Source organism: Fusarium musae, chromosome 7, assembly GCF_019915245.1.
Source record: "Fusarium musae strain F31 chromosome 7, whole genome shotgun sequence".
NCBI classification, from domain to species: Eukaryota; Fungi; Ascomycota; class Sordariomycetes; order Hypocreales; family Nectriaceae; genus Fusarium; species Fusarium musae.
This window is the reverse complement of record NC_058393.1, coordinates 861,908-889,307: the sequence shown is the minus strand read 5'-3', so window position 1 is coordinate 889,307 and position 27,400 is coordinate 861,908. Positions and strand designations below refer to the sequence as shown.

The 27,400-nt window shown below is 46.6% G+C and overlaps 12 protein-coding genes and 1 non-coding gene across 13 annotated transcripts; 6 read left to right on the top strand and 7 right to left on the bottom strand.

The window, feature by feature from the left end:
• Positions 1 to 700: 700 nt before the first annotated feature.
• J7337_009475 (uncharacterized protein) lies at positions 701 to 1,688 on the bottom strand (the record flags this gene model as incomplete). Its single annotated transcript, XM_044827070.1, has 3 exons — positions 701 to 1,152; positions 1,199 to 1,286; positions 1,335 to 1,688. 3 exons carry the CDS (start codon positions 1,686 to 1,688, stop codon positions 701 to 703), a joined length of 894 nt encoding a protein of 297 aa, XP_044677664.1.
• Positions 1,689 to 2,387: 699 nt separating this feature from the next.
• On the top strand, positions 2,388 to 3,324 carry J7337_009474 (uncharacterized protein; the record flags this gene model as incomplete). The annotated part of the gene is made up of 2 exons (XM_044827069.1): positions 2,388 to 2,521; positions 2,568 to 3,324. The coding sequence occupies 2 exons, from the start codon at positions 2,388 to 2,390 to the stop codon at positions 3,322 to 3,324; spliced, it is 891 nt and encodes a 296-aa protein (XP_044677663.1).
• Positions 3,325 to 3,468: 144 nt separating this feature from the next.
• J7337_009473 (uncharacterized protein) lies at positions 3,469 to 4,093 on the bottom strand (the record flags this gene model as incomplete). The annotated part of the gene is made up of 3 exons (XM_044827068.1): positions 3,469 to 3,545; positions 3,590 to 3,976; positions 4,024 to 4,093. The coding sequence occupies 3 exons, from the start codon at positions 4,091 to 4,093 to the stop codon at positions 3,469 to 3,471; spliced, it is 534 nt and encodes a 177-aa protein (XP_044677662.1).
• Positions 4,094 to 4,448: 355 nt separating this feature from the next.
• On the bottom strand, positions 4,449 to 6,367 carry J7337_009472 (uncharacterized protein; the record flags this gene model as incomplete). Its single annotated transcript, XM_044827067.1, has 5 exons — positions 4,449 to 5,110; positions 5,156 to 5,442; positions 5,495 to 5,725; positions 5,770 to 6,264; positions 6,309 to 6,367. 5 exons carry the CDS (start codon positions 6,365 to 6,367, stop codon positions 4,449 to 4,451), a joined length of 1,734 nt encoding a protein of 577 aa, XP_044677661.1.
• Positions 6,368 to 7,915: 1,548 nt separating this feature from the next.
• On the bottom strand, positions 7,916 to 8,333 carry J7337_009471 (uncharacterized protein; the record flags this gene model as incomplete). The annotated part of the gene is made up of 2 exons (XM_044827066.1): positions 7,916 to 7,943; positions 7,999 to 8,333. The coding sequence occupies 2 exons, from the start codon at positions 8,331 to 8,333 to the stop codon at positions 7,916 to 7,918; spliced, it is 363 nt and encodes a 120-aa protein (XP_044677660.1).
• A 1,036-nt stretch (positions 8,334 to 9,369) lies between these two features.
• On the bottom strand, positions 9,370 to 10,337 carry J7337_009470 (uncharacterized protein; the record flags this gene model as incomplete). The annotated part of the gene is made up of 3 exons (XM_044827065.1): positions 9,370 to 9,873; positions 9,926 to 9,987; positions 10,034 to 10,337. 3 exons carry the CDS (start codon positions 10,335 to 10,337, stop codon positions 9,370 to 9,372), a joined length of 870 nt encoding a protein of 289 aa, XP_044677659.1.
• A 745-nt stretch (positions 10,338 to 11,082) lies between these two features.
• Positions 11,083 to 11,164, top strand: J7337_009469. Its single transcript has one exon. It is a non-coding gene; the product is annotated as a tRNA-Gly (tRNA).
• A 926-nt stretch (positions 11,165 to 12,090) lies between these two features.
• J7337_009468 (uncharacterized protein) lies at positions 12,091 to 12,685 on the top strand (the record flags this gene model as incomplete). The annotated part of the gene is made up of 2 exons (XM_044827064.1): positions 12,091 to 12,186; positions 12,290 to 12,685. The coding sequence occupies 2 exons, from the start codon at positions 12,091 to 12,093 to the stop codon at positions 12,683 to 12,685; spliced, it is 492 nt and encodes a 163-aa protein (XP_044677658.1).
• An 894-nt stretch (positions 12,686 to 13,579) lies between these two features.
• On the top strand, positions 13,580 to 14,503 carry J7337_009467 (uncharacterized protein; the record flags this gene model as incomplete). Its single annotated transcript, XM_044827063.1, has 1 exon — positions 13,580 to 14,503. One exon carries the CDS (start codon positions 13,580 to 13,582, stop codon positions 14,501 to 14,503), a length of 924 nt encoding a protein of 307 aa, XP_044677657.1.
• Positions 14,504 to 15,862: 1,359 nt separating this feature from the next.
• On the bottom strand, positions 15,863 to 16,304 carry J7337_009466 (uncharacterized protein; the record flags this gene model as incomplete). Its single annotated transcript, XM_044827062.1, has 2 exons — positions 15,863 to 15,902; positions 15,970 to 16,304. 2 exons carry the CDS (start codon positions 16,302 to 16,304, stop codon positions 15,863 to 15,865), a joined length of 375 nt encoding a protein of 124 aa, XP_044677656.1.
• A 3,435-nt stretch (positions 16,305 to 19,739) lies between these two features.
• J7337_009465 (uncharacterized protein) lies at positions 19,740 to 21,194 on the top strand (the record flags this gene model as incomplete). Its single annotated transcript, XM_044827061.1, has 3 exons — positions 19,740 to 20,183; positions 20,234 to 20,823; positions 20,876 to 21,194. The coding sequence occupies 3 exons, from the start codon at positions 19,740 to 19,742 to the stop codon at positions 21,192 to 21,194; spliced, it is 1,353 nt and encodes a 450-aa protein (XP_044677655.1).
• Positions 21,195 to 23,995: 2,801 nt separating this feature from the next.
• On the bottom strand, positions 23,996 to 24,376 carry J7337_009464 (uncharacterized protein; the record flags this gene model as incomplete). The annotated part of the gene is made up of 1 exon (XM_044827060.1): positions 23,996 to 24,376. One exon carries the CDS (start codon positions 24,374 to 24,376, stop codon positions 23,996 to 23,998), a length of 381 nt encoding a protein of 126 aa, XP_044677654.1.
• A 1,327-nt stretch (positions 24,377 to 25,703) lies between these two features.
• Positions 25,704 to 27,248, top strand: J7337_009463 (uncharacterized protein; the record flags this gene model as incomplete). The annotated part of the gene is made up of 3 exons (XM_044827059.1): positions 25,704 to 26,208; positions 26,264 to 26,726; positions 26,777 to 27,248. The coding sequence occupies 3 exons, from the start codon at positions 25,704 to 25,706 to the stop codon at positions 27,246 to 27,248; spliced, it is 1,440 nt and encodes a 479-aa protein (XP_044677653.1).
• Between the last annotated feature and the right edge of the window lie 152 nt (positions 27,249 to 27,400).

The window sequence follows — 27,400 nt, the reverse complement described above, 5'->3', positions numbered from 1 at the left end:
ATTCACTATGACTTGAACACTCTACGACGCCTTTCCTTTCCTCTCTCCATGGAGCTGGTCTCCTACCCACCAACGCAATGAATCATCAACAATGATATCAAATACGTTTCACCACGCTTCAAGCGTGAGTCTTTAACCCAGCACAAGCAAGCATAATAAAAATAAAAACATACACGAAAACCGCTTCGCTGGGTACCACGTTCGAGACCAACTGTTCGCGAGAACACTTCAATTACACAAACCTCGCTTGGGTTGGTCGGCCATACTACCAATGCCGGGGTATGGTTTCCAAAATAAAAGGGGAGAACATTCTGTATTTCAGTCCAGGGCGGGGATGAAGATACACAAGGGGGAGGTCATTCTTTATAGATGGGGAAGTATTCTGAGGAGTGTGCGATAACTAGAAGGGTTAGATGGGGGTGGAGGGCAAAAGCGGTCATTTTAATGTATCCTAGAAGATACAGCGTCGTTCGTTTTGTATACATTTAATATTGTATTATATGAAATGTGTATTAGAGGGTGGCTACTTTGTTAAGTTGATCTTCTCAACTGTCACAATACTATTATTTCTGATACTGGCCTGTCACTGGAACTCTGCAACTATTCTTAACATTGACCACCTAGTGGACAATAACCTGCTTGTTATTTCTGGTCGTCAAGTAAAAGACCAAACTTCTGTTCCTCTCCAACTCGGACTGACTTAACCAACTCTCCCAGTCATACAAATCACTTTGAACTCAATATCCCATCCCTTTCCCTTATGTTTCTCGACCAAATGCCTCCTCAACAACTCCTTAACCTCCTCCAGCGGATGCTCCCTCTGTACTTCCTCACTCCACCAAGTCTTCATCAGCCAACCCAGCATCATTCCAAACTGCAATATATAGTCCTCTGCACTTTCAATAGTGTAGCTGTCATCATGCGCAGTCACTTTCACATCTTGAAACCCTTCTTTCTTTAAGTGTTCTTCGATCCATGCGGGGTTTGTCCAGTCCCCTTGGTCGTGCATTTGCATCTTCATGACTTCAGGTAGTTTGGCTTCAAAAGGAAATGACGCGAATGCTGTGCGTATGTCGGGTAGCCAGAATGTGTTGTCTTTGTGGAAAGTTGTTGCACCGAAGATGCCTCCTGGTTTGAGGATGCGTTTGGCGTCTGGGCCTCTTAGTTCTGTTCTGGGGAGTTCAGGAGGGATACTTACCAGCTAGGACGGCATTTGGATCAGGGATGACATGGAGTGCTAGACCAAGACCAACATGCGTGAATGAATTCTCAGGGAGTCCAGTGTTCTGCATACATCGTTAGTGTCTGACGTTTCATGGTGTAAGTCAACTCACTGTCGCATCCAACTTCTTAACCTCTGTATTAACCCATCCTTCAGCGTCAAGTCTCTTCTTTGCCACACTGATCATACCGTCCGAAGCATCAGCACATAGAAACGTGCTCTTTTCGAGTATATCCTTCGGCAAAACCTGCTGGACCGCATGTGTCAAGACACCACTTCCACAAGCATTATCCAGGAATTTCACAGGCGTTGAAGTCTTTTCAGATATCCCCATTTGCGTAGGAAGAGGCTTGATTAGGTGTGGCATCATAGTCTTTGAAGCGTACAGCATCTGAGCTTCCATGGTAGCGCTGTCATAGTGCTCTCTGAGAGTCTTGAGGGCGTTTGCGGTTTCTGAGGAAGTCATTCTGGTGAGTCGGGATGTTCTTAATTCAATTGTTCGTATTAAGTGGATCATGAATTTAGTTTGAGTTGTCATTATCATTATGTTCAGTTCGTGAAAGGTTAGTTATATATAAGTCTGTTGGGAAGTTTCCGAAAAGTCACCGCTGTACGGAGACTAACTCGGAGCCTTGGCATGGTATTTCCAGAATATTTATGATGAGGCCTGCATAATTGAGTATAACTTATTCCACTGAAGATTGGTCTATAGTGCGTGTTTGTATACCAATCGGATAGTCTCTTACAAAGTATATCAGTGGCCCTTAAAGACTCCTTCTTGTCACTGTTTAGAGTGGCTACATGGTCTCGTATCTGCAGCCTTACCCAAATCCCTAATCTGTACTAAGAAATGATTACTGTTTCACTGAATCTAATCAGATACTCAAGTATGTAAAATATTTAATAAAGTTCATTGTAAATGCTTTCCTTTCTTGGCGCTGGAATGAAATGACACGTGATACACTGTCGAGTCCAGGGTGGCATCTTATCTCCACATACTTAGCATCGAGCCAGCTTCAACTCAACCCTCCACAGCTCGCCAAACAGTCTTCCTTGATCGCCATGTTATGATCTTGATGCTTAATATAGACGCTTCAAGTCGCCGAATAAACGAGGGTGGTTTCTCATCAACCACTTCTTTGCGCCCTCGAATCGCACCGCTATCATGATCGCTCCCATCGCCTGGGCCTTCGTCGCCCTGGGCGCATTAACGCCCCTCGTCACAGCGAATCCAGAAGACGGCCTTCCCTCATATCACTACGGCGCTCCTATTCCCGTAGAATGCATGAACCGTAACTCGTACGAACCATCACCCAATTACAGCCTCATCTCTAACAAGGCGCAGAGAAACTGGCGAACATGTCGAAAACGAAAAGCACGAAATCGAGTGGAAACCTTTCCCCATCTGCAACGAAACCGGCCGCTCTCTTGAATTCAACTACGGCACAGAAGGCGAAGTGAACTGCACGATAGCCATGATCGACGACCCTTTCTTCCACCTCCTCGAATTCTACATCCACTCCGATGCGCCTCTGTCATGCCGTATCCCTGCGCGTCCAGCGGCCGAAGTCGAAATCGTTGGTGAGAAGGTCCCCGAGCGCGAATACGTCCCTGTTGTTTTCGCGCTCGCGGGTACATTACAGCTTAGCCATATACACATCAGCACGCACATGAACGTGTTGCTACACAGCACGCCGAAGCATCATACTCATGTTCACGACAGTGGTGTTTTGGATTCAGCGATTGCGTATAGTACCAGTCCTCTGCATCATTTACAGGGCTCGCATACACGAAAACTGGTCATTGGCGATCCATTACCGTTGAGCCTCTCTGTGCGATGGTTCCCTACACCGGCGCTGCCCAAGACAGAAGGAAAGGTAGAATGGCAGGGCCTAGGTGGCCATATTTACGCGAGCACTGTGTTCTACAGTCTCGTGTCCTTTGGCGCTGGTGTGTTGTGTGCTACTATGTACACTCTTGGTGTGATTCTGCCCAGGAGGCTCAAAGGACGAGCTCTTGGGGGTGCGACACCATTGGGATATGGAGTGAACACTATGGGCAATGGATGGGGATACTCGAAGCAGAATAAGAGAATGGACTGAAGTCCAGGTTCATATGTACAGTGCATTTATGGAGTCAGGGATGGATGTGGGATTCTTGCAATGTAGAACAGTAATGGGAAAAGCCGGAGGCGACAGTCCACACTGACTATCTGTCATAAAAGTGCCGTTTCGTGATTGTGTTCTCTACTGTGTCTTGGGCTTAGTATCAGTGCTCACACGGCGCAACAGTCGTGCGTACATATCAACAGCCATAGCACCAGCTTATCTCATTAGTAAACATCTCAACAATCGAATAGGGACTTACGAATAAGCGCATAAGGGAAATACGTCCCCCAGACCAAGTTCCTCTTATGCTCCTCGCTCACCAACTCAGGCCCCATCTCCAACAGCTCAGCAACACAAGCCACAGAGCTCATAGCCGTCAAGCAACCATACGCCAGCCCAGCGAGCTCAGCAGGTCCAGATGAAGGCTTTTTCGCAGCGAGGTTCCTCACGATGTAAATGGCGAGAGGGAACTGGACAAATATCTCAATGAAGAACATGCTGCGGAACCAGGCTCCGTGGAACTTGTCCCCAAAGAAGGGATCTCCTGAGAAGGAGAGGTACTGCTCTTTGACGTTGACTAGAAAGTGGAGAGGGGCATTGGGTGCAGAATAGATTGAATCAGGGTAGAATTCAGTGAATTCGAGACCTGGGGACTGTTAGTGAGAGCCTTGAGGTTGAGGTGAGGAAACGGACAGATCATGCCGATGAGTTGGAGTGAGATTATGACCAGGTATATCCAGTCGCGAGCTGCTTTTTGTGCCATTTTGTGAACGAGAACGAGCCAGGCAACGGGTGATATAATACAAGCAAGCAATTGGGGCAAGATTATGGTGTTTTTCTGTGTCAATGGCTTCTAGCTTTTGGCGCAAGAATGTTGAAGAGGGAGCTTGGTTGGGAAATGAAACATAATTTGGCGCCGGACCCTTGTTTCGTCCGGGCACATCCGGCCGAAGGTGCCGTCACCAATGAACAGTATACCATGGGCAGGGCAGGGCATGGGTATAAAACAGACTTTGAACGGCAGTTAACATTGATCATTATCACCATTCCAGGTGTTCTCAGGTATCATTAAATAGTAATACACGCTATAGTCAAATCACACGGCAGCGTCAATCGCGCTATTGAGCTGCAACAGCAGTAAGAGACTTATCTAAAGCCTCCATATCGAACCCCGTCATCAAATCCGCCCAAAACTCATCGTCAAACTGAATATTAGTCGCCCAGTCTGGATTGCTCTGAAGCACGCTCGAGCTCTCCACCGTAGTCTGCGGTTGGGGCAATAATAGCTGCTGTTCTTCCTCTGGAATCTTTGACAAGTACCACTGTCGAATCCATCTGACTTTGAAGCATGACTTTAAAAACACACTGCTCCCATCCTCCATGACCCTACGTCTCCTATTCAGCCTCTGCGCCTCTTCATCGGCTTGAGCGAATTGATCGCTCAATCGCTGGAGAATATCCTGGAATTGAAGACGTCGACGTGCGGCTTTTGGATCCCAGTCTGTAGAGCTCTCAGCCATGATCAAGCGTGAGGCCGTGACTGTTACGAAGGCGAGGACGCATGAGACTGTGACGGGAAGGATGGAGATCTTTTCGGGGGGCAGTGTGACGTGGTTCTCGAGGGTGTTTTGGATGGCCTCGAGGCATTTCCAGAGATATTCAGTGCGGAGAAAGGGTTCGGTTGGGGAGGTGTCGCTGGATAGGAGGCTTGAGGGTTTCATGGTGAGGATTGGCTCGTACAGACGGACGAGGATGGAGTTGTAGTGGGCTCTGAAGCCAGCTGCGACAGTTAGCTTTGGTACTGTGATTGAGCCGGGAGACGTACGTATTTGCTTCACGATCTCGGGCTGTAGCTTAAAGTAGTTGTCCAATTCGCGATGGACGGTGTCAAGAGCCATGGCGGTTACGGCGTGGAATGTTGGAGGTGTTGGATCGAAGGGATCGATGGATGGTATGACGCTGAAACCCCGATCGGCCAAGTGTTGCATTCGAACGAGAGAGACGAGATATATATCCGATTCAAACTCTCGTGCTTCGGCGAGGTTGTCGCAACAGGAAGCGAGATGTGTATTCCAGTGGAAGATGGTGCTCTTTCTGAAGTACGGGCTTAGTCTGCCACAATTGTTAGTCATGCTTGGTCAGTCAAAGCAGGTGGTTAGCTTACAGGTTTGTTATATGGTATACGCCGAGAACTGCTCGTTTTTCGGCTGCTGTCTGATGAACCTTCATCTTGAGTGGGTGTTTGCTCATGGACGTCCATGCATCGCCAAGAAGTGTCTTTGGTCCTCCTAGAAAGTGTCCCGCGTGCTTGTCAAGCCGTAGATCAATGACTAGACCAATAGCCATTTGTATAATGTTTGTAACTTGAAGCTCTCCATAAAAGTGAAAGTCGTTCCTGGTCAATTAGCAAAGGCACTTATACTTCAAAGGGAGACTCACCATCCTAAATAGATCAACATCGCTTGCAATATGTCAGTAGACTTCTCCTGCCTCACAACAAGATGCTCAGCAAGATATCTCCTGAACCACGCCTTAAACTCCATCTGCGCTTTATCATTCAGCGGCGAAACAACCGCCAATATCGTCCAGAACATGACCCTCGACTCAACATACAGTTCCGAAGCACACATTGAACTCGGCACAGGAACAAAGGGGAAATGCGGCACGTAGTCTCTGCGGTATACAACAAGACGCTCAGAGGCTTCTTGCTGCGAGACGCGAAAGCCAGGGAATAGTTCAACGTCTGTGCTGAAGCGGACGCTGTCGTCGGGGATTTGGTTGGTGAAGGGGTTTTCCTGGGTGAGAGGTTGACATGGGGCGTGGGATTGGACTTCTTGGGGACTTTCTGGTGTTAGAGGGGAGAGGCCTTTGCGCTGGTTTGCGGAGAGGAGAGACACGATGCCATCAATCTTTTTCTCTAATTGAGCGACTCGCCTATAAAGGTCAGTCAAGTTTATATAAATGAATCAAGTACTGACGTTGACTTGCCGCGTTTTCGTCGCTGTGTAATTTCGGGCACTTGACAGTCCAGCTTCATCCTCAAGCATCTACACCAAAAATTAGCCAACATTCCACATTGAACATCCTATATCATACCTTGAACACGTCTTTTCTACACGGCCAGAACCAGAACTAGGCCACTGACACTTCATCTTCAACCTCGCGCAATTCGTACAAGCCCTCGTCTTGTGCGCCACATCCTGGCGATCCTGATCCTGACTGATGAGGCATTCATCCATGGTAACACATTCATTCAAGGATGCCAAAAAAGATAATAAACGAAGATGAAAAGTGTAAATCGAATGGCACGAGATGCAGGTTCAGTCTGATTTACTGATGCGCCGGAGGTAATCATGGTTTATCGGCCGTTAATCCCGGGTTTCGGGGGCCTTTATATCGCCCGGTCGTACGCGTGTGGCTGTTCCAGGGGGGGATTTAGTGCCTTTTTGCCATTTTTGGAAGGGATGTCGGGGATCGGGGGGCTTTTTGAGGGCCGATGGGCCGCCGGTTGACAATGATCGTAAGACATATCCCATGGAGATTGCACAGAGCAACAAACCAGGCTCATAATGATAATTTGAATGAAATCAGTCTGACTATAGGTCTTCCGATACTTATTATCGTGTATATTAAGTGAAGCGTAGCAATATATGTTCATTACTTGGTCAAATGGCCGAGTATAAGTGCTCGGATTTGAAGAAAAGAAGATCCCGATGTCTCTTGTGTCCGTCGTAGTGCTTACATCGAAGTTCAGTGTCCCCAAACATTATTTTTATCCATGACAGGCTCATACATATATCCAAGACATTCTTTTTGTGACTTTGATGAAGCTGATCTTAATTAGTCTGCGTGACATGATCCATCATGGTGTAAGACCATGGTTATTTCAAGTATCAGTTCCCATGATGACGACCTTACAGAATATACAGCCAATATAATTGAAAACACTCGTTAAACATTTCATCATATCCCAACTGTGATCTGCAATGGCAGTTGTCAGAACGGCCAAAACTTGAGCCGTCTTACAGTAGCTAGTGAACCTTTATGCATCCTATCACCAAGTGCCAGCCTTTGAATTGTTCGGTGGCAACTATTGGGCATTAATCAACCAGAGTCACTGTAAGTAAAGGAAATATCGACACAGATTGACTGTCTCATGGCGGATGAAGATTGGTCAGTTCTCACTGTCCCAATGAACATCATTTTGATATAGCATCAAATCACAATCATGATATCACATTTTCAAGAACAAAGAACAAATTAGGGAAAGTAAATCAATTCCCAACTAACCTACCTGTAAAATGAGCTATCAACAACGCCAACAAAGCAAACCCAGATCAAAAGACTGTCCGTAGATCCATCGCTTGGAGAGGAAAACCTGGCTATCCAGGCAGATCAAGATAATCTCCAGTTCCGCACTGACATACCTAGGATCTTCCTCTTCCACCAACTCCCTGCCTCTTCTTCTCCTTCACCAGGAAACTCTGACACCCCAGCTGGTGGTGTTATATAAACACCCGGCTGCAGTCCACTTCTGCCGTCTTTTTCTGTGCTTTTTTGTTTTAACCTTTTTTTTGGTGCTTTGTTAGTTTTGGAAGGATATGGGGGGATGGCTAAACTGTTAGAATCCTGGATTCTACATGTCTAGCCCGGGGAAGGGGAGCTTACTTCTCCTTCTCGGCCTCATGCTTGTCACCCTCATTCTCAGCCTCCTTCTCGTCATTCTCGTCCTTCATCTCCTCATCCTTCTTCTTGCCTGCCTTCTCAGTCTCCTTGACCTCATCCTCGTCATCGAAGCCCATTCCTAGGAATGGAGCCACCTCGGACTGCATCCGAAGAGTGCTTCGACGGTTCGCACGCTTCTGCTTGCGAGTGAGGACGGTCTCAGAGCTGCGGTCAACAGGCTCGTTGCCGAAGTTGCCCATAGAGGCGAGGACTGTGGAGCTGCGGCGACGGCCCGCGCTGTCCACGGTGTTAGTGGTGTCGTTGTTTTGGGCTGACATTCTTGCGGGTTGGGATGGTCGTAGCTGATTGCGGTAGTAGTAAACAGTAGTAGTGAGTTGTGAAGAGTGTAGAGTTGCTGTGGTAATGGTGGGAGTGTGATGAGATGAGATGATGAATGAAGGAGGACGAGAGTGAAGGGCATACTGTATATATATGATTTCTGGATGAGGTGAGTTCCATGAAGTGTATGTAGGTGTTCAAATGAAATGAAGCTGTTATTCATTGGTCTGGTGTGCTCTATAATTCATCTCGTCCGGTCTGATGAACTGACAGAGAGTAGACAATGTTCAGACCAGATGAGACGAAATTTATACGTGTATCAGAATCATTCACATCTGATATTTGTGAACCAATACGTGAATAGATGATCCGGGGATGAGGAGCGGAAATCATTACGGTGACAGTGACGATGTGCACTGTTCATCATGCAAACACAAGTTGAGCGGACCAGGAGCTGATTAGACAGCGCCTAATGTTTTCGTGTTCACACTTTGCAGTTGCAACGACAAAGAACATCAGATAATTGGCCAATAACTAGGGATTGTAATGAACCGCGATGGGAGGAGGTGCAAGTCATTATGTACTCAGAAATTGGCCAAAAGAGTCGAATGCCATGTTATTGACTTCTATGTTACTATGTCGTCGTGTGCACTATTGATGCCTCTCATGTCTTCCAACCTGACCGCAGGTTCGCAAACAACGAGTAAAGAAGAACAATGTATCCTTGAACTCCTAGAGAGATAGTTACTAAGCTCAGGTTGATTTCGCGCAACCCTTTTCACATTTAGCTACTGAAGGTTATGCCAGGAGCTAGGACAGAGAAAGGTGCCAACAGTAATGCAATAATCATACAGACTTAAGCCGTATCTTTCAATTACTTATATCAAATCCAAACCCGTGGAAGGCTTGTCTAATTCTGGGTATACCTATTGCAGTGACCAAGATCTTGCTCGCGATTTTATACTGACCGAGAAACTTGATCAAACGAACTATTAGAGATCCCATCAGTGCTGCCCTAATACCCTCCAGACTTTCCTAATCCCGAACAGGATCAGGTCCAACAGGATCCTTGATCCAACCCTTAGGAATCTGATGAATGAAATCATACCACCAATCCCCTAAGATTTGGTACCCCTGATGCGTCGGATGAACGCAATCACTCAGAAGCGTGTCGTCAAAAGGCCCGAAATCTGCAGCAAGTACATGCGAACCATTTGCGTTGAGTTCATTTGCCAATCTAGCAATATGATCCCGGTAGATCTTTATCCTCTCTCTCTGAGAGTGATACGACTCGCTATCACAAACATCGGTGATCATACCGATAATAATAGTGGCGTCAGGACATTTGGAAATCATCTTTTCGACCAATGATCCTAAGCGGTCGGTGGCTTGTTGAGGGTGGTTCCCTTCTGCGGAGATGTGATCCTTACTGTTCATGTCGTTTGTTCCGGCGTGGATGAGGATGAGGTTGGGGCGTTGTTCGAGGGAGGGATCAATGTGGTCGTTGATGTATTGGACTGTTTTTCCGGACCAGGCTGCCTAAGACCATATTAGAACAAATTCCCATTTTCTGGACTTTTGAGGAACTTACAAAGTGACCGTCTTTCATATCTCCCGCTGTCTTCTCAGTGCCAGCCCAAACGACCTCATTTCCTGGAGCAATGTTAGTCAAATTCCTCACTAGGTAGTATGTTCTTACCACTTAGGTCCTCTCCCAATCTCTTCCGATATCCATTTCCATCTGTCCCTTTTCCAAAGCCAACAGTGATAGAATCGCCAACAGAAAGAATCCTCAGCTTAACACCGTCTTGAACAACTTCTCCGGGAGGTGTGCCTTTGAAGCTTAAGAAATTATTCTCTCCTGGTATGTCAATATCCGTAATCTTCTTTGAACCTGGCCCTGTTTTAGGATTTGCGTAGCCTTTCGTGATTTTATAAGGGATGACTCCAGCTAAGGTTGCTGCTGGGAGGAGAAGAATGGCGAGGTTCTTGAAGAAATGCATGTTGCCTTGGGAAATAGAATGAAGGAAAATTGAATACTGACAAGGTTGGTTTAGATATCGATATATATAAGAGAATTTTTTGAGTTTCGTGGTGAGGGCGAGACAAACTTAACGCGGAAGAATAACTATCGGCGGAACCAAAGTCAATACCTTCCATCCCACAAATACGCATAGTTCTCACCGGAATTCCTGAAAGGGTTTCTGTGCGAGACTTTGAGTTATTGTGTCATCGTAGAGAATAATCACTTGTTATAAATGCCCCTCAAGCAAGGCAGTGTTAATGCAGTGTAAGTCTACGAGATGACCATCAAGGAGTGAAAGAGAATTGAGCGTGAAACCTTATGCCGTTTTTGACTCTCACGCCACAGCTCATTGGCTGTAATCGTTCTCAAAGCATAGTTTCGAGGTTATCTTGCTGCAGCGAATTGCGAAACTTACGAGTCAGACTTTCATTGTTAACAGGCTCAGAGACTGTGACAACCACGTGTAGGATTCCGGTTACACGACAGCGCCGCATTCCTCCGAATATAGTGTTCAACAGTGTACATCAAATCAGCCTATTGGTCACGACATAGTCATACGAAACGTTGAATACGAGACCGATGCTCGGCCCGGGTTTGGCACTATGGCAAGGCCCTTTGGACGTTGACCCAACCTGGACAACGCCCGGAAAGGATCGGTATAATCTCCATTTGGAAAGCCGCAATCACAGCTCATCCAATTGGGTTCTCAACCGCCTCTATCAGCGTAATTGGTTTAGTGGTAAAATTCTCCGTTGCCATTCGAGCAGCGTCGGGGAGCCCTGGGTTCGATTCCCAGATTACGCATTGAAACCGACGGTTGAGACGAGACAATCTTTTTGCTGTTGTTTCTTTTTGATTTGGTCAAGATATGAAGGTTGGGGCATCTGTACAACGAAGTGAAGCCATCGCGAGATTGTGAATGGAGAGGTCATAGCCAGTCGACGACTCGGAAGGTGCGACTTCCCTCTATATTTCCATTCGCATATACCAATTATACCCACTTTAATTTGTAGAAGCTGTTATTCCAGGAACTTATACACTTTTAGAGCATGAGTATATTCAAACTCGAATAGATTTCTTGATATATCATAGACTCAAAATGGCTTTGCTGGCCATTGCATCTTGAAGAAGGCCATGCTTCTCCAACATACGTATGTCCTCATGCTATTTTCAGCTTCGAAGTCCCAAGATTTGCTACTGGCTGAGAAATGAGATTTTGGTAGTTGTCCATTTGAATATCCTTACTTTAGTAATAAGTCCGTTGTGTTTCTCTTTCAGCAGTCCGAGTATCATCAGCAAAAGAACGTAATGCTCAGTCTGAAAACAATTGAAGAATAATCCAACCACTACGAGCTTTGACTTTTTCGATAGTAATCCAGACCCATCAAGCGAATTATCAATCTTGAGAATTCACTTCAGCCTCATTTTCAACGCCAGATTCAGACACTTCAGAGCCAAATCAATGATATCTCATCTTGACTTTGGCTACCAATGTCTCAAAGCCCGGCAGTTGATACGAGGAAGGAAAAGGGGGTTGCATTTCGCGGATCTTACTTATCCCGAGCTCCAACGCCCGCACGTGAGACGAAGCTGGCTCTCCACCTCATCTCAATATTCTCGTCAATCTGAAGCTGACATGACAGATCAACATCAATAATTGACACGCAATTGATTCTCTGCATCTTGATATTCAATCATTAAGTCACTCTTTTCTACCTTTTTACGCGAAAATGCCGTCTCCGATCGTTGCCGCTACACTCCAGGCTGCGGGCCTGTCGACCATCTCTAATATCCTTGCCCAATTCATTGAGGCTCGTCAACAGAGTGTGAGTTTGACAAAATGAGCAGCCTTTATATCATATTTTGGAATAAAAAATCTCAAAATTTGGAATCGCTGCTATTACCAAGTCCACTGTCTAATTTCCGCAGCGTCCGGTCTCCCTAGACATCGCCCAGCTTCTGCGCTTTGTCTCCCTCACCTTAATGACCGCCCCCCCAAACTATCACTGGCAAGGGTACCTGGAGCGAACATTTCCCGCCTATCCTGCTGCTAGAGGGCCACAGCTTGGGCGTTTGAATGATCTTGAGATGCAGCCTACTGAAGATGCACCCGAGCTCAAGGAGGGCTACGAGGAGCGCATGGCGCAGATCAACAAGGACAGAGAGCCTCAGTTCAGTATGCGCAACACTATAACCAAGTGGTTCGTTGATTGTATTACTGCGGGAGCTATCATGAACACGATTGCGTTTTTGATCATCATGGGTCTGATGAAGGGTCAAGGCGGTTCTCAAATCTGGAGCAACATCAAGACGGCGAGTTACTAACATCTCTTTGCGGACTACTCTAATATCTTGCAGGAAACTATTCCCATCATTGTGGCTGGCTACAAGATTTGGCCTGTTGCATCCATCATCAGCTTCACTTTCATCCCCGTCCACCGACGAATCGTGTTTTTGAGCTTCATCGGTCTTCTATGGGGAATTTACATGAGTCTGGTGGCTTCACGGGTATAGATCTTTTGCAGTGCTTTATTCACTTTCGTTATCTCGTGTTAAGCGAAGGCCGAGTTTGGCAGGCTTTGTATTTTTCATGTATATGCCACGAGGGAAAACCCTCTACTGGATGGATTGTTCGGTAAAGATCGCCTAATTTACAGCCTGTTATACTGTTGTAGCGTTGAATCGAAACAACCTTACTACAAGGAAAATAAGAGGAGTATGTTCAGCTGGCCTCTAGGGAGGATGATTAATTCAACAGTGTCCATGGGTATTCGACATCTGCCCGCGAGATTAGATTCGTTTGATTTTGCGTTCGGAAAGGGCTAAAACTGCAGCTTCAGCAGATCAGTTGTTTATATCTTATTCGGTGCAATGATTCGTTGAATGTATCAAATATAGACTATTGTAGTACTATTGTTGGCCATTGTTCGTCTCTTTGCCACATGTTCAGTCCCCAAACGGACTCTTATTCAGTGTTCCAAACAACAACTCAGCAAACACTGAACGACCGTCTCAAATGATAACTATCAGTGGCTTCCCCGACTGTATATAAACCTGTCGTACTCCTTCATGACCCGATAGATTTTCATACCTCAACCAACTGTCTGAACCACCATCAAACTCAACCCATTTACCCAAACACAACAATCAGCACAATCACACAAATCTCTCCCTTGAACACACATTCCCCAAAATTTACTCCCCCTCATCACCGCAAACATGCCTGACTTTCGCCCCCTCTTCTTCATCGCCAAGGTCTTGACCTGCTGTTGCTGCTGCACTCGTCGCAAGCCTGAGAATGCTCGACACTCCAATCACCCCTACGGCCCTGGGCAAGACCAGCGATCAGGAAGCAGTAGTGAGAACTCTTCTGACTACTCTGAGTACTCAGTCCCCCCGGCATGTCCAGGTGGTCCCCTGAATCTCATTCATCCTGATGAATTTGAGGTCCCTGACGAGTTGGACGAAGTGCATGGACGAGATGAGTTTGGTTTTGACCTGCAAAAATCCAGATCTCTTGTTCCGTGCCCTCCCACGCCTCGTCCATCTTCCCCCGCCACTTCTCAGCCTGCTATTACTAGGCCTAGTACTGCTAAACCCGATGCTCAGAGGCCTAGTACTGCGGAGTCTACTACTACCAAGGCTATTTCAGATGAACCTGTTGCTGGTCCATCTGTCATAGCTGAGACTACTGCTACCGAATTTGCTACCGAAAGGCCTCATGCTAATGAGCCTGGTACCCCCAAACCTGTTGTCGTTGAGCCAATCACTGATAAGACTTCTGTTGATAAATCTGCCGTAGCCGAGTCTGAAGCTACCGGGTCTCCTACCGAAAAGCCTGTTGCGGATGACACTAGTGCTACCAAGTCTGCTGGCTCTGAACCTATCACAGATGAGCCTGCTGCAACCAAGTCTGTTGCCCCAGAGCCTGAACCCGAAGCTGAACCTGTTGAGGCCGGTACTACAGAGACCAAAACCGATCAGCCTAACTTTGTTAGTGTCGATCTGGCGGAGGCTGGTCCTCGCAAGTCTGATATCGAGGCCAGTAAGGTTAAGGGCGGTACCACTGAGGCCAGCTCTGGCGGAGCAGGTCCTACAGAGAACAAGGACGAGGATAAGGGTAAGGGTAAGGTCTTGGAGTAAGGCAGGAGTTGAAAAGGATTCGGTTTTAGTTTCGGAATTCGGCATTGGCTTGGTGGAGGATAGAAGGCAATGACATGGTCATGGAACTTACTTGACATGAAAGGGAATTTGCTTATTTGCTCTGTGTCTTCTTGGATTCTTTTTTGAATATACAAACTGAACCAAAGCTGTCCCTCTACACCATTTATGGCAATGCGTCTCATCATTACTTTCAAATTAGTGCTATGCAAATATCTATTTGGTGAATGAGCTACAACTTACAAGGCAGCCTTCTTCTACCAATGATAATTTGTAATGTCACATTGGAATAATCTGAAATTAGTAATGTCTTTTAGACCTTCTACTATAGGAAGGACACACAATGACCCAAGTCATGAGCAGCGGCCAAGTTGGTCGGGCAACTCAGCTGATAGGCGAATGCAGAGAGTGATGAAATCGGTGGTTGAAAATGTCGCGTGCATTTTCAAGCCCCCAAGAAACATTTTTCTATGGTTCATGCTGCAGATTTTTATGCGGGGTTTAATCTGACCAAGGACCGGGCTAACAGGCTGCTGCTCGATCAGGGCATTACAAGGCAGCAAAGCAAAAGCTGAAGTGCCAGTGCCAATGCCAATGCCAGGTTTGTGCATAATGCATTAGAGGCTGCAAGACCCTGCAGCGGGTATCCATGGGTGGTGGCCTCAAAGTGTATACCAGGCCCCTTTCCAATACAAATGCCGAAAGGTTGGGTAATACAAACATAAATAAATGCGACATGCCAAAATGGAGTTGATAAGGCTGAGCTGAGCTGAGCGGAGATATCATCCTGACTCTTTGTTGCAGAACTTGCGGATGACGGAGAATGAAAACATTCTTACACACGCCTCATCTCACTCACATGGTCATGAGTCATGATATGCCTCTCTTCCAGGCTTTGGGTCAGGAGGCTCACCGACAGAAAAGTCATGCCACGAATTTGTTGGTTGGACGAGGTCCATGAATACGTTGGCAGTTTCATATATTATGGATAGATTCAAGCCACTTGATCCACAGAGCAAATTTTCATGCGTCGTTTGGCTGAGCATTGTCCATGTCGAGATAACGAATGTATCCAGATCTGGAAGCCAAGCTACTTGATTATCACAGACATCACAACAGTGGAGGTCAGGTCAGGAGGTGCATAGAAGATGATAGTTGTGTGGGAGAAAAAACAGAATATGCAATTTTAGCGACCGGGTGATGAATGAAATATCGCAGCAATTTTCCAACCAAGATGCGGATATCAATCCAGAAACGCCTATGAAATAACCCAGTGAACCCATCCCAAGAACCTCTATTCGATGATTGATATGTCACGGTGATTTCCCCGGACACGGCGCATCATTCTGCCAGACTTGATGCACATCTCGTGAGAATTGCGCTGTTAAATCGCGGATCTTGCTATTGATCTGTCAGTCAGGTCGCAGACTTCAACCGTGCTGACATACGAGAGCTTTGTGAGATCAACATCCATGGAGACGACAGTAGAAAGATCGGAAAGATGATTGTTGACCATGGCTTGTTCATGCGCATCAACTACTGCTTGCTGAACCTGCCGGCTTTCCACCAGAGCATCCGTCATCTGCGCCCAAGCCTGCGCAGCCTGGATGAGATAGTCGCCAATATCGGTGACGATGGTACTGTTCTTCTGGTCGGAAGCCGGTGTCTGCCTGGCCATAGTCCGTGACGTAACCTGGAGATGTTGAACAAGAGCGAGTAATTGCTGGGTAGACTGGGCGTCGTATTGAGGATGTACAACGGCAGCTCTGTTTGGAGTATTCATTTGGAGTAACAGTCAGTCAGTCAGACAAAGATGGTCGTGTGAGATATAAAAAAGACACAGTGACAGTGACAGGCGAGGTGTGATGAAAGTGCAAAGTGAGAGTGTTTTTACGCGCGGCTCGAGTATAAGACACGGACACAAACGGAAATATACGTAGATGGGAGACGGGGAAAACGGGAAATATGATATGGTCTGAGCTGAAAATGTCTCTGAAATGGAATGTGAAATTGTCAAAGGGCGAAACGCCCCGAAAAAGTGAGAGAGTGTGTGTGAGCAGAGCCAGGCTTTGTGCTGAGCTTGGGCTGCGTGGGCGTGGACTTGGGCGTGGGTGTGTCTGAGCGGGTGGAGCCACACAAAAGGGGAAAATACGGCGCAGCACAAAAGAAGCAATTAAATGATGAGATGATGCGAGACAAGAGACAACAAGGCCAACACTACGACAGACTTTTAGTGCTCTCAATGGAGTTCAGTGCAAGGTCAGAGCCAGAGTAGAAGACACAGCCCGCTAAAGTTTACTTATTCAGAGGGGAGTGCTAGTTCTTCTAGAAGCACTTTTAGAGGGGGACCATGTCAAACGATGGCATGGATGAGAGAGATGGTGTTGTCTCTTTTCTCTTCTCTCAGTGGCGGGATCGGCAGTGGTTCCGGGGTGTGTGCAACCGTGAAAAAGACAAGACGGGATCCATGAGAAACAGGTAGACAGGGCCAGGCCAGGCCAGGTCTAGCCCACCTGCACCCTTGGAGGAAAAAGGAAATAAGTCGGGACTTGAAAGTGGCATTTTGACTCGTCTGTGACATTGGCCAAGAGAAAGTGGAAGTGAGTGAGTGAGTGAGTGAGTGTGAGGAAAAAACCGACATCTGATCTGGCATTAATTATTGACAATGACATCAGTGAGAGGTTGTTTTCATCCCGAGTATTCGGAGCTATCTATTGGCCCCTCTTCCCCACGATAGAGCCATCGGCCTAACTAACTAGTCTGTAATGGATTGGATCTGTAGATATCGCCAAGCTAGTTGACCGAAAGAGAAATACAGAGTAGAGTGGACGGACATACGGAGGAGTAACACGCAGTGAAACTCCTCCCATCTTGTCTCCTCCCGCATCGGCCAAGTCCGAAACAAAAAGAAGGGCCATACGCAAAAAGATGATCTGACGATTATTATGTTTTAACCGGCAAACGCATCCGGGCTACGGGAAAGTCAAGTCAGGTCGAGTTTGGGGTTACACAAAGCAAAGCAAAGCAAAGCAAAGCAAATTAAAATATGCGGTGAACAGAGGGAGCGAGGGAGACAGGGGCGGGATGAAAAAGAGAGAGAGAGAGAGAGAGACATTGGCGCTAATGCACCCGAAACAATGGTTCGGTATCCATTCAGAGTGAGGGAAAAATACGCCGATAGGTCCCGGTGCAATCCGCACCTACAGCACACACCCTACAGGAGGAAAAAGTAAAGAGATAACAGTGACAGTGACAGGACAGGGCACGACAGGGCACGACAGGGCACGACAAGGAGGGCGATACGAGAAGAAATGGAATCGCTTTGGAAGGTTGAGTTGTGATGTATTTCTTCTTCGGGAGAAGCAAATTAATTGCATGTCGTGCAGATCCTGAATGTCAGTTGCTTTAGAGGTACGGTTTCAGAAATGTTTGTGGACGTAGCCTATAGCCTATAGCTTATAGGGCATGGTTGTTGTCAGCCAGTGCTTCACTTCAGGGGTGTTGTCTCCCTGTTTTGTTCTGTGACCGCAATCATTAGGCATTGAATCACAATTGGTAGTTATCTCAATCACTTCAGTCCAATGGTTCACTTCCATCACCTATCACCGAATGGAAAACATGATATCACCTATAAAATGTGATTTCACGAATCATGTCTCAAACTGTCAGCACACTTGCCGCCCAGTTTCAAGAGTCATTCCATCCTTTGAAGCAAGGGTATCTCCCCCCAAAATACAACCCTAACCAGCATACAAAACCGTCAATCTTGCTTGATGATCAACAGACACCTACACGGTTTCGGCATATGAAAAAAAAGAAAAAAGAATTCTGGGCTTTTGGGTCGTACAGACCGTGTTTCCACTCCGGTGAGATGTAAGGGCGGGGGATATCGTGATGCAGAGCCCAACCCTTGCAATCGAAAAAGTCGGATCAGATTTTCTGACGCATGCGACGATAATTCATGGGCTCTTGCTACGTCATCTTGTACCTGGTGACTCCCGGTTGCCACGTTGTGCTTGGGGAGGGGGGTCTGGAACACGGCTGTTGGGAATAGGACATGTCACTTTTTAGGGAGAGGGGAGGCTGAAGAGACAATAAGTTATAACTGACAGCGGATGTTTAGGCCCGGTCGGTTCTGACAGCTTAGGCGGTTAGATATCGGGTTTGACAAGCGGTGCTTACATTAGGGCATCTGTGGAATGTTTGTGAGCATCCAGTCTCGTGTTTGTATTTACACAGTCACGGTCACAGTCATGGTTGACAATCAACTGACACAAGCATATGTATCCTCAGCAACGTCTGGTTCAGTGAACCTTGACGTCTTTCCTGTTAGTCTTGTGAACAAACCCTCCTAATGACGAAAGATGTTGGCTGTAGGCAAAGACCCTGCATCTCAAATTCGCCACAAGATCTGACTGAATATGATATCTCTACATCTGATATCGCGCAACAGAGAAAACATCATGACAATCAGCCAATCATAGACCAATCCCCTCCACTCTCTTCCCCCCGGAAAAGAGATGATATCTACTCAATCTCAACAACCGAGACAAACGCCAACCATTTTGCCGCCATCATCTTGGCCACAAAAACTGCCCCTGGTCAAGACTACTAAACTTATAAAGTATTCCTTGCGAATCATACAAAGCACGACATTACCGAAGACACACTCACTCTAGCATCGTAACCCTCCTTGCAAATTAAACTAATGCGTGTAAGTTAGTGTCAGTTCGGCCACTAATGCAGCCTGTACCGGAGATCCATGTCGGTGGGGTTCTTCGCTTTCGAGCAACACCCGACCCCGACGTCAACGAGAGATGATCATTCTGGGCTGGGCCTCGGCGTCTAGCGCTCGGTGGTCCGATGACCTAATAATTGGCCTGCACGCTAAGGCTGAGCGTGTAAGGTACCTTAGCTAAGGTACATAATGTTATCTCTCGGGGGGGCGTTGCGTTTGGAGATACCGCCAAAACTTTATTGTTTGCGGGGGAGTGCGGAGGAATGAGAAAACAAGACCAGAGGATTTTTGCCCTTTTCTTACTTAGGCTATCAGACGGGTTCGATAGGGAATCATGGGAACTCGCTAAACGTCGAGCAAATCATCGCAGCCTCGCAGCTCAAGGCTATAAATATTCAGCTGCGTCTCGTAGAACACTACCAGAAAAAAGGACATCAACTAGAATCACATCACATCATCCATTCTACAAGTTGCCCCACCATGAGTAGTAAACCATCTGTTCTCATCATCGGCGGAGGTGTCTTTGGAACCTCTACCGCATACCATCTCATCCAGCGCGGCTACACCAACGTCACAGTGGTCGATCGTTTCGAAGCCCCGTCTCGCGACTCGGCCGGCACTGACCTGAACAAGGTTATCCGTGCAGACTATCCCAACCCGTACTACGCCCAGCTCGGCCTCGAGACCCTTGCTGTGTGGAAAGATCCAGACTCTCTCTTTGCGGGCCTGTATCGCGAGTCGGGATGGATCATGGGGGGTCATGAGGAGACGAATCAGTGGTTGGAGAACGCTAAGGATTTGGCCGAGAGGAAGGGCAGACTGGGAGTGGAGTATCTGGATGTTGAGAGGATCAGAGAGAAGTGGCCTGCGTTGACTGGGGAGTTTCCGAGCTGGACTAATCTGTACAGCCCTCAGGCTGGTTGGGTAACATCAACACTGCATATCTATCGATTATCAACACTGACTTGCTCCAGGTCCCCTCAGGCCAAGCCCTTCTCCGCATGGCCAAAGCTGCAGAGGAGAATGGCGCAAAGTACATCACCGGCCGTGCAGGCCAGATCAAGCAGCTCCTACACGAGGACGGAACCTGCAAGGGTGCCGTAGCCGCTAACGGGGAGATTCATCGCGCCGACAAGGTCATTGTTGCAGCTGGAGCAGGTCTCCCGGCTCTTGTCGAGGGAGCGAGAACTGATGTCAGAGCGGAGACTTCGGTAATCTGTGTGATGAAGCTGGAGCCACATGAGATTGAAAAGTACAAGGACATTCCCATCATTGACGACTTTGAGCAGGGTATGTGGGCACTGAAACCTGTGATGATTGGAGTGCTAATGTGGATAGGCATAATCTTTCCTCCTGATGAGAATGGCCTCATTAAGCTATGCAGTGTTCGGCTTGTGACCAACTATTTCAACCATGTGCACCCTGGTGCCTCAGTCTTGCATTCGGTGGGTGACTATCCTTTTGATGGATGCCCTAAGGAACTTGAAGTCGAGATTCGAAAGTTTGTTCGAGAAATGATCCCTGAGCTCGCAGATAAACCCTTTGTCCACACCCGTCAATGCTGGTAAGTAACCCTCCTTATCAAGCCAACCACTTATACCTAATCATATTCCCAGGGACGGCATGGCCTCAGACCTCAACTTCCGCATCTGCCCCTATCCCGAAACAAAGAATCTCTACATAGCAACAGCTGGTTCAAACCACGGCTTCAAGTTTCTCCCAATCATTGGAAAGTACGTAGTCGATCTTCTCGAGGACTCCCTCGATTCAGGTCTCAAGAATCTTTGGAGCTGGAAATTCGGAAAGAAGCCCGGTGATTTTCAAGATCCTCATCCTTTTCCCCGCAGAGACCTGAACGAGTTGACGGGCTGGAAGGGCAGAAACGCTCCAGCGGAGGGAAAGCTGCCATGGACGTGGAGCCGTAGTCGTCTGTAGCGGGGTGTAGATGTAGTAGATAGTTTACTCACATCTCACGACTGGAAATCTTTCAAATCAAAATAGATCCGCTAGGGGAGGAAAGAAAACTCAGGACCTTAAGCCTAAGTGATAAAAATCCTTAGGTAAATTTAGCCTAAGCTTAGGGGACTCTTTACTTAGTTTATTTTGACACCCTATATCAAGGTTCGGTGTTTTCTTGCCCCCCGATGATCCGCCAATGTAGACAGGGAACAGAAATCATCACATGACAATGCACTAGTCAGAGAGAGATCCGCTCGTATGGATCTGCGTGAGAACGCTAAAGTTTGGAACTACAGTATCTTGAAATTTAGCGTTGTTTTCTCTAGCGGCTCTGTTTTCTCACTTCATCTTCTCCGTGGCGATGTTTGAGTTGCTAATTCAAGGACGGACTGGAAGTTAATTACCCGTTTTAGACGGAAGAGATGTAGTCCAATGCCGTGAATGCCCGCCTGTCGGTATCACTGTGGCGTCAGAGTTGGCCCTTACGGTAGCTGAGTACCTATAGGGTACTAATCTCGACCCATTGGGTCATTACCAGTCACTGGGTTCTTTTTCGTATAAAGCAGCAAATAGTCTCAGTTTTGCTTTTTATTCTTTTAAGTAGACATCGATTTTGTTTATTAATTACATGACCTTTTGGTGGCTCTACCGTGAAACTTCAAGGTTTCTTAGTGGAGTATCATATATGTGACTCGTCATTATCCGGCATCTCGGTACTCATCACAAAGCACTAAACAAGCATGGGCAAATTCCAGGGTCGCAAGCTCGTGGCCTGCACGGCATGCCATTCTCAAAAGTTAAAATGCAGTGGAGGCGTGTATCTCGATTTATGCATCTAAAGCTATGGCTGATCATATGTAGATACTCCATGTCATCGGTGCATTAAACGAAATAGAGAATGCGTATATCCAAAGAAGGATAAATTCATCACTGTGCCAGAGAGTTATCTTCGCGAAATTGAAGAAAAGGCCAATATCAATAGTCAGTTTGGCTTTTTAACTGGAACGGACGATTCAACGGCGCTTTTCGATGCAAGCCAGTTGTCTCCTACATGCGAAACGAGCCACTTGGAAGAATTATGTCCAGCAGAAGTCTTTATACGAAAGCTGACTGATATTTCCGCCTTACTACATCCTTATATACAGACTGAATCATGTCAGCAACTGCAGATGGGTGAAGCCGGTGAATATGTTCCTTTTCGTTTGAAATCCGAGGATGGAGGTGAGTGCAACAAATGAAAACACCCCCAGATCAGAAAATAGACTCATCCAAATCTTTCCATTAGGGTCTCAGATGTTAGTAAAGCTTCCATCAGAAAAGCAAGCTACACATCTTTTACATATATTCGAAGGAGCAAACAGTGAATATCACTGGTTTCTCCGCCAGAGATTTAGAGATCGGATACAGCAGACATACTCCCAGCCTACAAGTCACGTCGACGATAGAAATTGGTTCTGTCAACTGTCCCTTGTTCTGGCCTTAGGTCAAGCTCTAGAGAAAGAGCCAAAGCAAGAGTCTGAAGAGATAAATGACTCGTGGGATTTCAATCAATCTTCAGCTCCCTTAGATCTTTTTGGTCAAGCTGTGTCTCTGCTTACCATTTCAGAGACTCTAACATTGGAGAACCTCGAGACATTAAATCTCATGGTAAGTGGTAGCTACTGTTTCAAAAAGTCTTGGGAAGGGGGGTTGACCGTTGTATAGGCTTATTACTGCCACTTTACAAATCGCCCAAAGTCAGCTGTCATCTACATCAGCCAGAGTATAGCAATAGCAAGGCTACTCCAGCTTGACGATCCGGAAACGTGTCAATCCGGGATTTCAGAGTGGCAAGACGGCAAAAGCCAACAAGTCATCAAAGAGCATATGCTTCGATTATGGTGGACGACAGTCTGTCTAGAGAAGGCGCTTGCTTCAGAACTTGAAATGACGCCAGTGTACTTAACCCCATCTCTAGAGTTGCCGTTGCCGTCTTCAGAAGGGTTACCCTCGGAGGATGAGGGGGAGTTCTTTGATTTGGAGATGTTGTTGGCAGAGATTCAGTCTTGAAGTAAGATGGTTGTAAATGTGTTTTCTTGTTCGGCATTCTTCCCATCGTCATTGCTCCATAGGGTTAGGGAGTTATGGTGTTGAAATATTTAGACGGAGTTGGGAGGATATAGTTACCCAAGTGAAAACAAGAGATTTTCTACTTTACCTTCCAGCTATTGGTATGTCTCGGTGACTGCCTAAATGGTCAAGTATCTCTGCGGTAAGTAGACCTCGTAAAAACTGTCTTGGGAGGATAGCTTGGCCAGGAATGGACTTTTCTTTGCGGCATTATGCTGGCATCGAGTTTAAATAGCTATAGCCTTCAGACCGGAAATAGGTATCATAGCTAGATACAATTTTATACTAAAGATAACTCAGTATAAAAGGTCCCCAGAGTTGATACAAAACAACAATCGGCAACCGGATTGTTCAGCATCAAGGAACGAACATGGACGAGTTGATGGATTAACTTATATGAATCAGCTAAGCAGAGATGACTGGCTTATACTATATAAATATCAAAGTGCCAGATAACAGTAGTTTCATTCATAAGAGCTATATGACCAAAGCATCCTTCCTAGTTTTGACCCTCGTCTCCTTTGTTGTAGCAGCGTTAACGAGACAAGGCTAGAAAGAAATGTCATTTTCAACTGGAACATGATCCGAGTCTCCAAGTGTCGATGGAACATGAGATTTAAGGGTAGAAGTCCGCCATCGCCCATTTCCGACAATACACTCCCAATCCCTCACGCCTCATACAGCAAACCACCAATAAAAGCAACAAAAACAGGAATATATCCCCAATGAAACCACTCATTCCCTCCAATAAGCGACTTGCTCACAAACCCATCTGTCGCCAGCATGAAAAGAGCACCAAGCAATCCCATCCCCATAAGCTTCTTGTCTCCGGTCAAGGCGTTGTTGATGAAGAGGTAGGAGATGACGATATTACGCGCACCTTGCAGGCGTGCGAGGGATAAGCAGGTCTTTCTGCTCTGAGGATCGGTCGGGATAGGGAATTTGACGATCTTGAGGGTGGCTTCAGGTCGGAGCATTGAGTTGATGCCGATGAGGCCTGGGACGGTGGAGATGGCGATGGCGCCGCGATAGAAGAAAGTATCCCACATTTTGGATATTTGAGATGGTTTTGATGATGATGCAGGAGGAGAGATGGGGTGGAGGAATACGTAAGATTTGATATGAATGTCAGAACCCTATATCTTCCTATGAGGTGCGGACATAAGCACTATCCCCGTCAGGGTGTATAACTATATCTCCGATATATATGATGGTAAGCTGTATTACTATTTTGAGCTGTTAATTAATACCAGGTGTAATGGTTTCTGATGTTAATGGCTTGTAAAAACCAATAGATCAATAGGCCCTAAATAGCTCTTGGTAGGTAGTCATTGAGTGTGAGCTATCAAAGTTGTATATGCAAGACTGAGAGAAGTGAAACTAATCGATTCTTGATTTATTTTCAACTTGTATTTATTTCTATTCTTCTGTGTTCTCCAATAGCTGAACCTGTTATGACTAGTTGATTCATAAGTACGAAGACACGTAAATCATTGACCATTATGCGATGCTTCAAAAGGCCCATTCAGAGTACATTTATACGACAATGCTACGGATTTGAGCGGAAGTGACGATAGAAACAGATATCTCTTGAGAATAGACAGACCACTGGAGTTTTCCACGCAAGTTGGGTTGAGTAGAAGACTCCATCGACTTACAGACATAGGGTGCTTCCATCCTTAGACCTGGAGACACAACGACTACAGACTCAGCTGATTCTACTGGCTGTATCATATTAGCTAAAGCTAAGAATAAACTGTCCTCTGTGAAAGACTGGGTAAGTTGTATACAAGTCCGTTCACTACTGGTTGGCGTCAATATCCGATAAAGGGATGGATGTGAAGGATTAGCCAATACTTGCCCAAGCCCAGTCACAAGGTCAAACTAACACCAAGACGTTTTCCGCTATTGAATTATAGGACATAGAACGCGGAACTATGCAAATGACCTGGACATGCATATCCAGCGCGGATGTCGGAGTGTTTGACCATCTACAGAAGCGTACACAGCCATCATCTGACCAACTCCAACAACAACATCACGATAAGAAGCCCAACCCCACCCACCACAACCGTAAAGCATTTCCCCATCCGTGTCATAGATACGTCTCCCTATCTCGAAACTATCTACGTCACCCTCTCCCGCGATAACGCTACTGTACCCCGCGTTTGGCCTGTCTCTCATTCGACCATCCCAAAAGGGTTATGTTAACCCGCAGGCAGTCCTCGAAATGTAACCAGATTTGGGTTTCACTGGCGTTTATCTTGACGATATGCTTGAGGTATGGCATAAAGAAAAAGAAGGCTGCTGTGTAGATGATTGTGACTCTGTGATTACTCGATATCATTGTTTGTTTTGTAAAGGATATTTCCCATCATGCTTGTCTTTTCGGAAAGTCTTCATCCTAATACAGTACATACTGTACTTGTTGTGTCGTTCTGTGCTAGTGCTTGTGCGTGTTTGGGTCTCTTGGCTCATGCGCTCGTGTACAAGCGGAAGACACTCAATCGATATGTGTATCCGTCATCTCCCCCACCAGAACCTGTAAAAAAGACTGCTCCTGTGGACTATACTACTGTCTATCCCCCATCGCAAAGACACGCTCTCCCTGAGATATCACCAGAATTCGGGTCCGGCGATGTTGACCTTTCTGTGGCATCGAAGCCTCTTCTGAGGTTGGATGAGGACTATCGTTATGCAAATGCCGGGACCTTCAACTTCACTAGCTTCAGCGTTGGTGAGATCAGGCGACTTGGAGACTTCCCCGATTATTCGAAGCTGTCGGGTGTTCCTCTACCAGAGCCTCTAAAGAGTTTCAATGTCAATAAGGCAATGCCCAGACCATATCGCCCATTCCGGTGGGCTTATCACCAGACCATGTGTAAGTGTTACTCCATCGCCTCAATACAGCGACAAATGACTAACACTCTTTCAAGCGTTGAAGAAGATGGATCCAGACTTCTGGCTAGAGATAGAGAACACATATCGGGAACGCGTCGCCCAGCGACAATCCCTCTACGCAAAGCACGGCAAAGATGTTCTCCAGGCTTTACCAGGCTCTGAACTCGCATGCAAAGAACTCATGGAGATGGTCATTCAGTTCCTCTGTGCGCGATATCCCCAAGCATTTGAACTCCACGGCAAAGTATTCGTCAATCACCTTCTGGCAGTCAAGGAAGATCTTGATAAGATCGAGCCTCTGCTCTTCCTTCTCAGCCACGTCCCCGAGGACTTTGCACTGACATTGCGAGATCCTGCAACAGGACGGTATTGCTTCAGAGCTGGTGTGATTTGCTCTTCTGTTGGGTGGAAGTTGAGTGAGAAGATTGGGCTGGGATTGCCGGAGATACATGCTTCTGTGCCTGATTACAAGGAGAAGATGGAGTTTAGCATGGACCGGTGCGTCAACTTGACCCTAACCCATTGATAGGTTGCTAATTGAACGACAGGTTCTTCACTAAAATGCCTACCAACAGTCCCATCCAGCGCGGGTCCTGGGGTCTTGAAGTAGGTGAACCGCTCTTCATCCCCGCCGAAGACCCCGAGTTCAAGACTCGAGAAGTTCAAAACCCATCTCTTACTGAGAAAGACATTTCCCTCCGAGTTGACTGGCAGACCCTACGTCGCCTGCCTCTCTCAGGCGCTATCGTCTTCAACTTCAAAGCTCTATTCACACCATTGACTGAGTTTAGAGATGAGCCTTACGTCCCCTCTCTGGTGCTGAAGGTGTTGAATGAGGGTAAGGAGAATATTATGAAGTACAAGGGGACGTGGCATGTTGAGCATGTTACGAAGCCGACGCTGAGGAAATGGGAGAGAGAGCAGGTTGAGAAGGGGTTGATCCCTAAGGATTGGGAGGTTACTACGTTGGCGGAGAATCCGTTCTTCCCTGGATGGGAGAGGAAGTGGGCTGTCAATTGAGTGAAGTAGTAGATATGGAGACTTTTTTTGTAGCGATTTCAATTTATTTCTGATATGACTGCAAGCTCTGGGATTGGTATCTCGTGATGGCTTCGTTCTGCAAGTTAACGTCACATGGTTAGACAAGAAAGACTCTGGCAAGTGGTGAATAT